At 43.8% G+C, this 15,827-nt stretch overlaps 1 protein-coding gene across 2 annotated transcripts in view; it reads right to left on the reverse strand.

The window, feature by feature from the left end:
* Positions 1-15,827, reverse strand: part of Mast4 (microtubule associated serine/threonine kinase family member 4) — a 612,814-nt gene that overhangs the window by 433,228 nt on the left and 163,759 nt on the right. For both annotated transcript variants that reach the window (XM_051172307.1, XM_051172306.1), the window contains exon 2: positions 1,420-1,573. In XM_051172307.1, coding sequence (XP_051028264.1) covers positions 1,420-1,573 — 154 coding nt within the window. The remainder of the gene's footprint in view (positions 1-1,419; positions 1,574-15,827) is intronic.

Here is a 15,827-nt window from a genome sequence, read left to right on the forward strand (position 1 = left end):
GGTAGCTTTCAGTGAGTGCACAGAACACAGAATGGCCAAATCAGGGTAACTGGCAAAAGTTTCACCTCCAGCACAAAGCATTCATGCTGAGAATGTCCTAGATGCCCCCTTTACTTACAGTTTAAAAATGAAATTGCTGCCAATCAGTTAGCCAACTGTGTTACAGGGCGATCACGTCTTCTCTCTGGCCTGCCAGCTATTCTCTCTGGCCTGCCCTTTCCCAGGCTCTCTGGTCACTCTCTCCTCATAGTGCCTCAAAGACACGAGCTTTCATAGCTCACTCATAAGTAACGTGCAGGGTTGACTTCTACGCTGAAATATTTTATTCACATACCTGCAACTATGTGGTTAAACACCGGGGAACCGTATGTGGTTTCTAAGCATCCAAGTGTTAAAGGGCTGGATCCAGGACAGTGCTATTGGGAAGCACCGAGGCTCGAAGGGGTGAGGTCCCCAGGAGGTCTGCAGGCAGGTCACTGGGTCCACAGTCTTGAAGTGGCATGTGGGAGCCAGCTCCCCTATCTTTCTCTCTTTACTCACACCATAAGATGGTCACTCTCATGCCTCCGTGTGGTTCCAGTCAGCAGGTGACAGTCCTGAAGCAGCAAAGCCTACCAGGCTTACTAAAGCAGTAAAGTCCAACGAAACCTTCCCTTTTTATAATTCAGTTATCACAGGTTTCTGTTAAGAGTAACAGGAAGCTAACAGAAAACACGAAAGACAAATGGCATCTAGGACAACGAAAATGACCAAACTCACAAAGACTGGCCATACCACAGGTTGGCAGAGAGGCACACCGATTATTTTGTTCATCTACTGTTGGCATGAAGTGTTTAGATTTGGGCATCTTGTCAGCTTCTCAGAACACTCGCTATTGATAACAATCATATGCACGTTTCGTTAAAACAGTTGCTGAGTGACAACACATAGACTGTGTGGCCCTGTTAACACAAAACACTTAGGATCAATCTCATCTACAGGAACTGACAGCAGTTCTGCAGTTCCCTTGGAATATGGAGTGTGTGTGTGTGTGTGTGTGTGTGTGTGTGTGTGTGTGTGTGTGTGTGTGTGTCTCGCTGTGTGTGTGTTTCTCGCTGTGTGTGTCTGTGTATGTATGTGTCTCTCTGTATGTATCTGTCTGTCTGTGTGTCTGTGTGTGTCTGTGTGTGTCTGTTTTGATCATGCTGGTAGTTATGCCAAAATATAAATTTTCCCAAACGCATCTGTGTCTATACAAAATATGACCAGGTCATTGTATATAAACTATATCCCATAAAGTTTACTGCTCAAAGTTCTTAATTTAAACTGCTTTCTGGGGTAAATAAGACTCTCCAAAAGGGTCTGCAGGCGGCCTTTCACACACAAACTCCAAGGCTGTAGGGAACCCTGTTAAGTGAAGCGCCTGCCACCCTGACTCACCAGTGAGGGCCCCTCCCAGGCTCCCTCGCCGCAGCTGCCGCCCATCCTCACTCAGCTGCCGCTTGTACTTCAGTGACTTCCCGAGGCCACAGGCCACATCTGGGTTGCTGCATTTCCGAGACGGCATGGGTGGCGGAGATAGTATGTGGTCAAGCTGCAGAGAGAAGGACAGTGGCATCACTTCCTGGGGACTCTTAACACAAGTGATTCTCAGGCTCTTTGCATCTCCTTCTCTAAACACACTCCTTCCAACCCCATTTTTTGTTTGTTTGTTTGTTTGTTTTTTTGACTAGTTGGGAAAGTTTGAAATCTTATTTGTATACTTTCCACCAGAGAGAGCACTGCTTGCTGTACAATCCCGGTACTAGGTTTTGAAGATTAGTCATGACACATGAAAAGGTCATGGGATTAAGTTTAATAGATTATAACCACTATTTTTTTTTTAGTATAGTTTATTAATTTATTCATATTACATCTCAATGGTTACCCCATCCCTTGTATCCTCCCATTCCTCCCTCCCTCCCATTTTCTCCTTACTCTCCTCCCCTATGACTGTGACTGAGGGGGATTACCTCCCCCTGTATATGCTCATAGGGTATCAAGTCTCTTCTTGGTAGCCTGCTATCCTTCCTCTGAGTAACACCAGGTCTCCCCATCCAGGGGACACGATGACCACTATTTTTAATGCCGCTGAACAGTTATTATCAGATTCCAACAAGTGCTGTGAAGATGGCTCAGCTGGCAAAGGATTTCCCATGAAAACATGAGGACCCCAGTTTGTTCCCCAGCCAGGATCCAATAAAAACTTGGCATGGTGGCACATGCTTGTATTTTCAGCCCTGGATAGGTCGGCTTGGTCCTTGGTCCTTGGTCTCGCAGGCAAGCTAGCATAACCCAGGCCAACAAAAGATCCAAAAGGTGGACAGTACCTGAAGAATGGCACTGGAGTTTGGCCTCTGATGTCCACATGTACACACAGGCACACTCAACCCCTTGCAAACACACACACACACACACACACACACACACACACACACACACAGCAAAAACGAGGGTATTGCTTCATAAATGACTGCACTGCACATGCATACATGCGTATCTTGGACCCCCATGTAAAATTTGTCCTTCTCTGGATCCCCCAATTTGAAAAATTGCTATATAAAAACAGACCCCATTTCACATGTTGCTCACACACATACATGCACAAGAGAGGGATTTCTAAGCACCATAGCCCTTAATGGAAATCAATATGCCCTTATATCACTCTATAGCTCTTAAGAAGAACGCCCGCCACAAGAATCAGAGAAACCAAAGCCACTTCAAGAGACAGCTTTCTACAAAAGAATCCCTGGGTCAAAGCTCTCGTGTCAAGAGCTGCTCCCCGTTCATGAGAAGACCTTCCAGACTTCAAGAGAGCCATGCCTTCTAAGTGTTCACCTGCCTGTGTGTGTGCTGAGATCACACTAAGGACAAAAATGTTCCTGTGCATACAAAGATCCTTATCACTATTAAGGGCCCCCCCAAATATGTTCAGAGAGTCACAGAAATTCCAGTTGTCACCCAAAAGGGCCAACTCTGTACAATTTTAAAAGCAGGAAATATGCAGACAACATGGCTAGGGATGGTTTCACCAAAGTTGGCTTTGTTTTCATGGGTGCTTGGGTCTACTTACCCTTTTTTTTTTTTTTTAAGGTTTATTATTATGCATACAGTGCTCTGCCTGCATGTACACCGGCAGGCCAGAAGAGGGCATCAGGTCACATTGTAGATGGTGAGACACCATGTGGTTGCTAGGAATTGAACTCAGGACCTCTGGAAGAGCAGGCAGTGCTGTTAACCTCTGAGCCATCTCTCCAGCCCCCCTCCGATTTGTTTTTAAGACTATCATAGATAGTCTTATAGTCAAAGAGCAAGTCATCCATTTGTCTGTCCACATGCTATATACAGCATATTCAAAATCACAGCAAAAAGGAGCTGGTGCCTGGTGATGGGTCCCCTCCCTGGAGAGTTGAGACCGAATCTTCCCAAGTTTAGTTCCACAAGGTGTGAACTTTCTCCTCACCTCAGCTGTGTTCATTAGCAACACGCAATGGAGGATTTCAAGCACTCCTTAACAAGAACCGCCTCCAACTCCCAGGCACTCACATCTTTATAGCATTTTGTTGCCAGTTGGTATTTTAATGAGAGGACCCTGAAGAATGAGCAGTCCACCTGCTCCAGGATCAAAGCCAAATCAAGTCAGGAGGAGAAGGGATCCCAGGGGGCACACTTCTCAAAGAAACAGCCCTTTCAGAGAAGGGGTTGTAGGCATCTGAAGATGTCAGCCAGCTGTTGCTCATGACATAAGCGTCCACTTACAGGTGCCTCAAGGAGAGACTCCCATTCCACCTTAAGACATTTTGCCCTTAAATCCTACAATGAAGTGCCTGAACCATTACTAATGAGCAACCAGACAACTCAAGACTCATTTGCAGTCAGACTATCAAACAACAGAGAAATTATTGGTGCCCTAATGTTGGTACCACTGTATGTCTTCACCATGTGCCTTTTTTAAACTGCCAATTTATTAGTATTGTTGTCGTTATTGAAATTTTTCAGAAGAAAACTGTGGCTGTGGAAACATGGAATGGAATGAGTGTGGGAATAGCCATCCTTTGTCTTCATGCCAGGGAACAAACATTATTCTTTCCCCATGTGGCTTAACTCCCCACCCTGTTTACATGTATGTGTGGTCCTCATCTAACCCCCACTAAAGTATCAGCTGCAGATAAGACTTTTCCTCATTAATACTTTAGCATGTCTTTTTTAAGAGCACAGGTAAACTCTTTTATTTATTTATTTTTTTCGAGACAGGGTTTCTCTGTGTAGCCTTGACTGTCCTAGACTTGCTTTGTAGACCAGGCTGGCCTCGAACCCACTGAGATCCACCTGCCTCCTGAGTGCTGGGATTAAAGGTGTGAGCCACCTTTATCTATTCTATCTATATATTCTTAAGCAATATATCTAATCTTCTGAATTAAGGATATATGGAAAAAGCTGGGGAAACTGCAGAATAAGGCTCTATCATGTAGCATTCATCTTATTAAGTTGCTCTTTTCCATGACTAGGAAAACTGCAGCCACAAGGTGGCAATGTACCATAGACATTCAGCAAAATGTTCCATGTTAGCTCCTGTCAGTAAATGCACCAAGAATGAGTGACCGCCCCTTCAAAGCCATCGAGTGGGGCACGGGTCCATTCTACTTAGTTATTTTCTCTTAATTACTAGTGGCAGTTGCATAAAATACAGATATTTATTGTTTAAGGTCCATCGGCTTCTGCTATCCTTTTCTCATTCGCTTGCAGAATTACAATTAATTACTCTGGAGAAAGAGTGTTCAATCACAAATCAACAGGGGGTAGAAGAGAAGCAGAACGGGGGGGGGGGGGGGCGGGGGGAGGAAGTACTCAGGAACGATGCCGTCTCCTTACAGAGTCTCAACAGTCACAGATGGCATGGGGTAGATGTAGAAGAAAGAAAAGGGAATTAAAGAGGAAGCGGGAGCATAAAAAGTAAAGCCACTTCCTCTTCCCATCACAAAATGAAGCCATAAGCCAATGGTCCACAGGCTCCCCCTCTTCCCCCTCCTCCTCCTCTTCCCCCTCCTCTTCCTCCTTCATCAGAGTGAGAGCCCCAAGAGGGGACTACTATTTTAGACCCAGGAGAATTGAGGCAGTGAACAGTGAGGGCTGAAAATGTCTCAAGAACAGGAGAAAAACCTATGAGCAGAGCAAGGCGCCAAGATCCTATTTCCTTCCTCCATCAATTCACACTCCCACCAGGGCTCTCTCTAAACATACCATTTTTCCAAATTTTCTGCATTGTCAGTGGCTTTAGTCTTCCTATAATAATTAATCAAAGCTTCTCAAAATGGCCCACTGCTGCCTGGCACTTTATTTTTTTATTTTTATTTTTTATTTTTTATTTATTTATTTATTTTTTTTTTTGGCCTGGATTCCAACATTCACGAATCCCTTAAAAATCGCTTCACCTCACCCTAGAGCGGACAGTACATATCAAGCTTGTCACTTTGGATGCTGCCATTTAAGCAACTCCCATTAAATGTTTTTCTACTTCGCCACGCCCCCAATGATGGTGACACTCTACAAGTTTAACTGAAGACAGGGCGTGTCCTAAACACCCTACTCCTCCTCCCCCACCTCCCGAGGCTCACAGGCACTGACTGAGGCATGGCTTTTGCTCACTCTGAGCATTTTCAGTGTCCCTCCTCCAGCAAGCTACAGGCTGCTCAACCCTACACTTCTTTGTCACCTAGCATGCTGTTAGGCATGGTATTGAGAAAGGGCATCTGAAGAGATGACTTTCTTTTAACCCATCAATCAATTCTGATTTCTGGTGACCAGGCTTCCTCGAAATTCCCTACATTGGTTTTCAGAGTCCTTCACTTCACAGAAGAGCCAGAGGATACTAGGGAGAGGTTCATTTGCACATTTCTGAATTCAGAATTCAGACAGAGGTGCAGTATGTTACTCCATGTCAAATATAGGCAGTTACTCTTGCTGGAAGTCCATCCCGGGAATCACAAAAGCGTTGCATGAATGAGAGAAATCTGGTACAGTTGTGAAGGAACATTCACAAATTACTGTGACTCCCTGATCACATCCAATTCAAGTGATAGTCTCATATCCATGTTCTCTGTAATTGTCTCCCTCGTCGCTGTCTGGCAGAAAGCTGAGGGACACATGGTCCGTTCTGATGATATGTGCCGAGATGGATACAGGCAGGTGAAGGAGCTTATGAAAGCATCTAATCTTCAGACTCCTCTGCCTTCCCCCATCACAGCCACAGCTGCACAGACGAACCATGGGCACATATTCCTGGGCTGAACCCCCTTCTGCCGTGGTGCCACCTTCCTACCTCTACAGCGCACACAGTAACTGCCCACACACAATGCACTTCCTTTCTCTCACTCGATCTTCAAGACACTGCACTGCCAGGCACATCAGTTCTTCCAGTCATAGTTTCTACAATATGTATGAGGATCTTACGGGAGGGTGTGGGGGGGGAGCAATGACTCAGACATTAGAGAATAACGTATATTTGTTCTAGCTTCAAGGCACACGAACTTTACAGACAGTCCTAGCTTCCCATTCACAGCCCACACTCCAAAACATCCTTCAAGATACAGCTCCACCATGGATTGAACTAGAAATGATCCTAATGAGTGAGTTCATCCAGAAGCAGAAAGACTCAAATGGTATATACTCACTTATATCTGCATACTAGCCCAAGGGGCATGTCCCATGAAAGTCTTCACTTACCAGGAAAGTGGGACAGATGGGAAGACATCCTATTGGGACTCTAGGTGAGAGAAGCATGGGAGAATGGGGAAATAGAAGGATCCAGAGGGTCCTAGAAACCTACAAGGAGAACATTATGATGGGCAGATCTGGGCCCAGGGGTCCTGCTCAAACTATGGCACCAGCCAAAGACTCTACAATCACTGACCCAGATCTAGCCAATGGACAGGACATTCTCCACAGTTGAATGGAGAGTGGGGACTGACTTTTACACGAACTCTGGTGCCCCATATTTTTGACCACATCCCCTGGATAGGGAGGCCTGGTGGCACTCAGAGGAAGGATAGCAGGCTACCGAGAAGAGACTTGATACCCTATGAGCATATACAGGGGGAGGAGATCGCCCTCAGTCACAGTCATAGGGGAGGGGAATAAGGGAAAAATGAGAGGGAGGAATGGGAGGATACAAGGGATGGGATAACTATTGAGATGTAAAATGAATGAATTAATTTTTTTTAAAAAGTGTAAAAAAAAAAATAAATAAATAAATAAAAAAGATACAGCTCCAAACCCAATCACATCCCTGTTTCTCCTGCTACCTACCACTTTGTCACTGCCATGGTGATCCCTCCTCCAATAACTTCCCAAAGGTTCCTTCTGCCTTCTCTCTTAATATCAGGAGAGTAGCCAGTGTCCACTTTAAAGCAGATGGCAGATGTCCCAGCTGGTCTACTGGAGTCCTTTCCCAGACTCTGATTCACCTAGAACAAGCTCAGTGTCTACACTCTGGCCTTCCAGGTCTCACCACCTGCCTGACAAGCAGGTACCACTCTCCACTGCTCTCCTTACATCTCCTCCTCCTCCTCCTCCTCCTCCGCCTGCAGGTCTGTGATGGCTCCGAACATCTTCCTGCGCATGTCTTCCTCCTGGGAGACACTCTTAGCTAGCTGGCCTCTCCCACTTGCAAGGCTCTGTTAGAGTAAGAGTCTCTCTGGGAGAGTGCTAACTCTGTAGACACCTTACTTTTCACCTTCTCTTTTCTTTATAGCATCTACTGCCATGTCACATCTGAGATCGAGATCCTTTATGCTTGTTTCTTGTCATTCTTCCTCTGTTATGGTGCGAGTAACAAGAAATTCTCTAAGTCTGTTTTTTGTTTGTTTGTTTGTTTTGTTTTCTTCCACTTCACCCCTACAATAGGGCTTATTAAGAAAAGAAAGAAATGTTTGAGTCTGAATAAATTAGTTTGTAATGTCTGATATGCAGGGATATTTAGTTAAAATATAATAGCAAAAATAGGGAATATATGAGCCTTTATTATTGAAAAAAAATTTTAATGGCATCAAATGTAATCAAGGTGCAATGCTACCAGGAATGCTCATTACTTTGACAAAATGGAGCATTTCATGTATGGGAAGAGCCTTAGGTCATATCAAATAGCATCCTTTAAAAGAGTCTTTCATATAGACTCAACTAGAATGCTAATTTTTGAACAGGGCTATCTGTGAAGGTGATTCCTAAATAATGAATTATTCGACCTTTTAACTGTATCCCTGCTGGCATATTCACTTGTGTCCATCAATCCAATCTCTCCCTGCACCATTTCTCTTTTTTGTAATTCTGCATTCATTCCCAAGATGTGACACATGCATTTTAAAGACCCATCCAGAATGCAAGTGCCCTAAGGCCAAAGTTCATGAGTTCAAAGGGATCACCAATGTCACCTGCAGTCATAATGGAACCTCTGCTAGAGTCCTTTTATGTGCTTAAAACAGAGAAAAGGATTGACTAGTAATGTAGGTTATGAAAATACTCCTCAGTTATTCTGTTTCTTGATATTAAATATTCTAAGAAATCAAAACCAAAGATACAAAAATATACCTGAATTAGGAAACTGCTTAGACCTTGCTTACAACTCCAATTAAACATTTATTATCTCTCTCTCCTCTCTGTCTCTGTCTCTCTCTCACCCAATAAAAAATCAAGTAGGCACTTGGAATGCTTCGACTTTATTTTAAAATTAGATTTTACTTTTAAGCCAAAGCCTATTAAAGTCAATATTTTAAAACCTGATAGGATACCCTCCTATGGCTGAGACAGTCATTACAGGATTCACACCAATCCTGCACTGGTTAGGTCCTCAGACCAGAGCTGGCACTTGTGTGTCTCCATTAAAGCACTTAATTCTTAATGCACCATTTCTTCACCCACAGAATGTTAGTAACAATCATACTTACGTACATACCGGGTAAGTAGAAAGTGTAAATGTGTGCACACCTGCACACCCGGTAAATAGAAAGTGCAAACATCTGTACACTTGCACACTCAGTAAATGGAAAGTGCACGACTTGTATTTGCAGCAGTTACTTTCCATTTTATAAAGTTACCTCTTCCATCACCCAGGTGAACATTTCTACATGGGACTTAGACCTGCTATAACTTTACCCAGGACTTTGTTTCTTGTTTGCATAGCACAAGTGAGAATTTGGTTTAATCTACTATGCAGTGATCCCAGGCTGGAGCACAGAGAGCGTGACTCATGAGAAGGCCCACTTTCTTGTCCTTGTGTGTGCCGTCAGCCATGGTATCACATTTAAGAGGAGCCTTGAATCCATCCAAATGCTCAGGGACAGAACTCTAAAGTCACGTCCCAGGCAAGCTACTTCTGTCTGAAGAATAGATCTCAGAGGCAGTGAGGACACACAGATGATGCATGAAAGGCACTAGCACATCCAAGCAATCCATAACCTAAAACATTGGTGTTCACTGTCTGGCACTGTCTTCCGAGGCTCATCAGCTCAGTTGCTCCTTGCCCTAGCCAGCTGACAATGCACATGGCTCCTTATTCACCTGCCTGTCAGAGTCACACCCTTACCTCTGCTCTGCACTTCTCAAGTGCACAAGAAAACACTTCTTATTCTAAGCCTAAAGAATGTGCTATGTCCTCTCACTGCCTCCTAATGTCTTCAGTATTGACCTGCCAGACCACCAGGAGGGTGACAGTCCTGATCATGCCATATTGGGTCTGTTCATTGATTTTGCTGACAGTCATTCTGGATTGCATTCCCCTCAGAATACAGGCTTCCGTTTAATGATGCTGTAGGCAACATCCCAACAAATCTAGCTGCTCAGAGCCATAGTGTGGAAAGAGGGGTGCATAGCTCTGGGCCCAGTTCAACACTCATCTCCATTTGCGAATATGTATTCATTAAGCAGTTTTGTTGTTAATGTTTTCTTGTTTCAAACAGTATCTATCCAGGATTTGATTCAAATTCAAGATCCACCTGCCTTGGCTTTCTGAGTACTAGAACAGAGGCAGCTGTGCACATCTGTGTCCAGCTCATCAAGCTACATGAGACCAGGGTTTGTTCTGGGTACAGGAGGAGGCAAACAAACAGCAAACAATACAAACTGACCAGGAGCTGCGTTAAAGACTGGGAGAGAGACACTGTAATGACGCTTTCAGGTCTCAGCCCTGGGACCAGTGTCAATGCTGCTGGGCTGTAGGTGAGCTTCTTCCTGGGGACTGCATACCTTGCTATGTTTCTCTAGACACCTCCTGCAAAGCCTTTGATTCCTCATCAGGAAGTGCAATGGGTTGGGTCTCCAATAAAAATTTTATGCAGACAGACTTCATTTTATCTTATGGAGTGGGATTTTCAGTTTATGGAGACTTTTGTCTTTATATATACACACACATAAACACATTACATTCACATACACACTCACAAACAAATGTACATGTACACACGAATATACACATATCCACACATACGTACTCACCCACACTCACATATATACATACATAAACACACCACACACATATCCAAATACATACTTACCCACACATTCATTCTCTCCTCACTCCCCCACCCTCTCTCTCTCTCTCTCTCTCTCTCTCTCTCTCTCTCTCTCTCTCTCACACACACACACACACACACACACACACGCACACACACAAACATATACATACAAGACACTGGCAGTGTCTGGAGCCATTCTTGGATCTCACAATTTGGGCAAAGTGTGACATTTGACCCCAGAGATGCTACTAAATTTATCTTGCCGAGCATAGGGCAGCTCCAACAACAAAGACTTACTGGACCTGTAGGTCAAAATGCCACTCTTGAGGTCCTTTGCTCTATGCTTGCTTTATTCCTGCCTGTCTTCATTTGTTTTAACATTAATCCCCTTACTAAGTTAAATGTTGTAGTAGGTTACCTTTTGAGAACAAGCTGGGCATAGTGACACATGCCTGCAATCCCAGCACCCAGGGTGTGGAGGCAGGAGAATGTAAGGCTAGCCATTGCTCCATAGTAGTTGAAGCCAGCCTGTGCTACAAGACTCATCTTAAGAAAAACAAAACAAAAAATAAAAACCTTTTGAGAACAAAAAGAGAATGAAAGAAAAGAATAAAGTCAGCAAAAAATGTTTACAAGGTCTAGTAAGCCAACAATTCTTCAAGCCCTAACTCGTTCACTCAAATGACTTAACTGTGTATTGTGATCATTTTCTCAATGAAAGGCCTTATCTCAAAAAAATGCATCAATAGAGTATATTTATCTGGAAAGTTTACTAGATAACAATATCATTTTCTATCTTTGATATCTGTCAGGAGGAAAAAGTCCGGAAATTTGAGATCCACCTGCCCCATCTTCCATGCCTGGCTTCCATCTTTGATTTCTTAACTAATTCCCGGCATGGCAATCTTCAATTCGCAATGTGAAATAAGTTTTAGAAAGATCCAAAAATGCGTTAGATCAAACTACAATGGCATTCACCTAAACAGAGCTGTACCACGTGGCTCACTGCTTAAGCACATTGATTTTCATTCCTCCCTTCTGAGTGAAATATGTAAATTAGCATTTTGATAATATTACCCTGCTTGCCTATCAGCTTCAGCTTCAAGAAGGTTAATTCCTTTGCTCGTGAACATCTCCACAAACTCATGCACGTCAACTACCAGTGAGAAGACATGGCCACAGCCACACGGAAGGCTACTATGAAGCAAGCATTTAACTGCAACTGAGTATGACACGACCATTAAGCAGGAAGAACAATCACTGAAGGATGTAAAACACAGAGCTAACATTATTTGGCATCCCTAAAACATGACATTTACCCATGTACTTTTCAGAACATTAACTGCTACTCAAAGTTTGGTTTAGGAACAATGACACTGGGATAAACACAGGGAACATACAACGTGACTTTGCATATATGGATCCCCTGGTTTCCTGTCATCTTAATATTCCGGATGTTCCCCTGACCTTTATTTAGGGATCTAATCTATGCCTGTGGTTGTTTACTTATCTGAAGTCATTAAAGTCCCTGGATACCATCCTGTCCCCACCAGCAATAGAACTAAAAAATCTGACCCTGGTTAACAAGCAGGAAGAGAAAATGCTTCCCCCAGGGTTATTTTCCTTCAGTATAAGCCAGAATGGAAAACTCTCACGTGGTACCACAGAAGCTAGAATTACATGCCCACTTCCTCTTTTTCTCAGTTAGGTTGTATTAACATTCCTAACTTACCAAACGAGGGAACAGATACAGAAGGATCTGACATCTTCAGCTCACTAGGAGATTACCTCGTGGTTCAAGCCCTGTATCCCTGACTCCAAGACCCTATTCTTTCCATTGTCCCAAAGCATCTTCCTGAGAGGGGCTACCATGGTAGAGTGCAGAAGTCTGGGGAGTCAACTGAGAATACTCCCTAGAGAAAGCCGGATGCTAAAATCCTGCTGTCAGCAAGCACAAAGGATCCAACTAAACCCTAGGTGGTGGCTTTTCAGATCAGCACGCAAGAATCACAATGCATTAACAGTGTAGAACAGCCAGAAATAAATGTATATAATCCGAGTTCCTGGTATCACTGCAAGACTGAGGCCCTCACAAGATACAAAGGTAGTTGGTGCTCGATTCAAGACCAGGACCAAGTGTCTAGACCTAAGCTACTGGAGATCCCACTGTGAGTCCTTGTGTACTTTGCCTCCAGATGCCTCTACATAACCCAATGTGTTGTTACTGCTGTTATAACCAACTTAAATGATCCCCAACATTTCTCTAATTATGTACATTCTATCGATCCCAAGTTGTCAGAAAAAAAAAATAATCCAAATGCCTATTATGGACAGACAATGGCTAAGAACTAAAGATACAAAACACTACAGTACTGTCCACAGACAGAACTACTACCACAGAACAAGGTACCACCACAGAGAGAGGTAGCCAGGACGACAGAGCTTTAAGCATGTTGGTGGTCTGGCAGCTTATCAATTACTAACTAATACCACATTACACATTGCCTTAGCTCAAATAGATCATGGTCAGCAACTTGTGGAAGCTAGACCAGGAAGGGGCATGGGATAGCATCTAAAGACTTGCTACTTTGGGTTTCTTCCTAAATTTTGATCTTTCTTTCCCCATCAATTGCTCCCCCAGGGCCAGATCCTCAGGAGCTGCTGACAGCTCACATCTTATTTCCTGACGGAGTCAGGGACAGGACATGGGAACAGGTCAGTACTCCAAAGAAGTGTGGCCTGTGTGTGTGTATGTGCAGGTACCCTCGGAGGTCAGAAGAGGGCAGTGGGTCCTCTGGAGCTGGAGTTACAGGTAGTTATAAGGCGCTAAGTGTGGGTGAGCGAACTGAGCTCTCATGTCTTCCGCAAGAGTGGCAAGGGCTCTTCACCACTGGGCAGGCTCTCCAGTTCTAAAAGCAAACTAGTCTTTAAATTTCATGCATAAAATAAAAGTAGCACAATATGTGATAGACATTGATTTACATTCAGAAATTTAGATGCACCAAGATAGGAAAGATGTCTTCTTCAAGGCGGTCAAATACAAATAGCCAAAACACTAAGAATGTCACATTTATATAATTCCTGAATGGGTCATGGTTCTTCTTGCCATAGGTAATCTATTGTATATATGTGTAATAATATAACTGCATATGTACAAAAATAAAATAATTAAAAAAAATAAAATAAAAGTTGCTGCATCCTCCTTGCAGGATTCTTATGGATCAATATTAAACCCAGAGCATAACACAATGAAGCAATTAAGTGCTGGTGCTTTGCCACTCTTCCTACCCATCCCGAGGCTCATCCCTTCTGTCAGTGTTTGAACTTTTCTCCCACCACAGCCACAAAACTAAAAGTAAGCTTTATAGGAGTTTCATTCATTTATTTATTTTTGGGTGGGAATCACAGTCAACTCCTCTTGTGAAATAACACCCCCCTTAAAAAAAAAAACAAACCTCTAAATAAATACTCACTTTCAAATTTCACAGTAAAAGGAAATAGGCTTTTGAGTTAAGTCAGCAGTTCACAGAGGTGAAAACTGAACTCTGACCCAAAAGGCAAAATGAATGTCTTTTAGAATCATGAGTCACAAGTACACAGGAGCCCAGGGGCATCACAGGTTAAAACTAACATTAGAAAATTAAAGAGCTACCTTATTTTCATATCTGTGTGTAAGTGTGGCCTTGTGTGTGTGCGCATGCAGGTACCCACGAGGCCGCTGTGGTAAATGGCAACAGTGAGTGAACAGCTCCCAGAGTGAGGGTACCAGGACTGCCTGTATCAGCTTCTTTTCTCCTTAAGGGGAGGAAAATAACCAGAGAATTGGAAGAAAGAACAGGAAAGAAAAGAGAAAAAGAAAGACCAGTAAGAATTCAGAAAACAGGCTCTTAGTCATCTATAACGATATCTGGTGCCCTCTTCTGGCGTGCAGGTGTATATGTACGCAGAACACTGTATACATACATAATAAATAAATCTTTAAGAATTCAGAAAACATAGCAAATGTCCCATGTGCTCCCAGCCTCCCAGTCACCCAGAGTTTCCCACCTTCCTCACTTGGCTATCTGGGATAGGAAAAAAAAAAAAAAAAAACCCAGCTTCTCTCTTAGTAAAGAGAAAAAGAAAATTAATGTTAATACATATATTATTAGCTCATTTAATAAACATGTTATCACGATCACTAATTTTTTGTCGACATGACACAATTATCTGGAAAGAGAGCCTGCATGCCTATGATAGATTCTCTTGTCTGCTTTGAGGCAGGAAGTGTGGCATCACGTCATGGGCTGAGTCCTGGAGAGGGCGAGCTGAGCGCAAGCATCACGCTACTTCTGCCTCCTGACTGCAGGCGCAAGGGGGCCCTCACCCCTTAAGGGTCGGCCACTGTGAGTTCTCCTGAAAAAAAGTGAGCTACAACTTTAAACTACAGACTTAAAATAAACCCTTGTCCCCTTTGAGTGCTTTCGTCACAATTATCACAGCAACTGGATAAGAGGCTGAGATAATTATGAAATAAGCCGGGCGTGGTGGCGCACGCCTTTAATCCCAGCACTCGGGAGGCAGAGGCAGGCTGATTGCTGTGAGTTCGAGGCCAGCCTGGTCTACAAAGTGAGTCCAGGATGGCCAAGGCTACACAGAGAAACCCTGTCTCGAAAAACCAAATATAAATTTTTAAATAATGATTTTTTTTTTAAATTGCAGCAGCTTCTCAGTTTAGCACAAATGCTACCTCCAGCCTAATTTCCAGCGGGCCTGGTTCCCATTCGCTGTCTCCTTGGTTCCCTAGAGTTTATTCTTTGCTTCTTGATCACTACTTGTCCTACATTCCCAGTACTTGAGGTCTGTGCACTACAAGGTAATTTCTTGCCTCTGAAATGCAGTCACAACTGGGGACTGCCCCATCCCGCCACCATGGCCCATGTGTCTGCCCTGCCTCCACTAAAGCTTCCCTCGCCACTTAGGGCTCATTATAGAACTCTGCTTAGTAACGCTGACATCCGGCTTTCCTGTGTGCAGTGCATAGCATCTGAGGGCTGAACCCCAAGTCGCCCAACACCGCTCGCACTCCCAGTCCATAACAGTGAGGCCAACACGAACTGGAGAGTTGGAGAAAAGCAAATAACAGAAGGGTATGCAGGGGGAAGGAGAGAGGGTATGGGAAAGAAAGCGCGGGCAAGAGAAAAGGAAAAGCAGCTTGGTGGGCACGGAAGATGCATCTTCATACCCGACCCTTCATCCGGGCTATGCACACGGGACGAACTCCTGCTTTGCTCGCCAGCCACGAAGCAAACTCTCACACGCACA

The sequence above is a fragment of the Acomys russatus genome, chromosome 30 (genome assembly GCF_903995435.1).
Source record: "Acomys russatus chromosome 30, mAcoRus1.1, whole genome shotgun sequence".
NCBI classification, from domain to species: domain Eukaryota; kingdom Metazoa; phylum Chordata; class Mammalia; order Rodentia; family Muridae; genus Acomys; species Acomys russatus.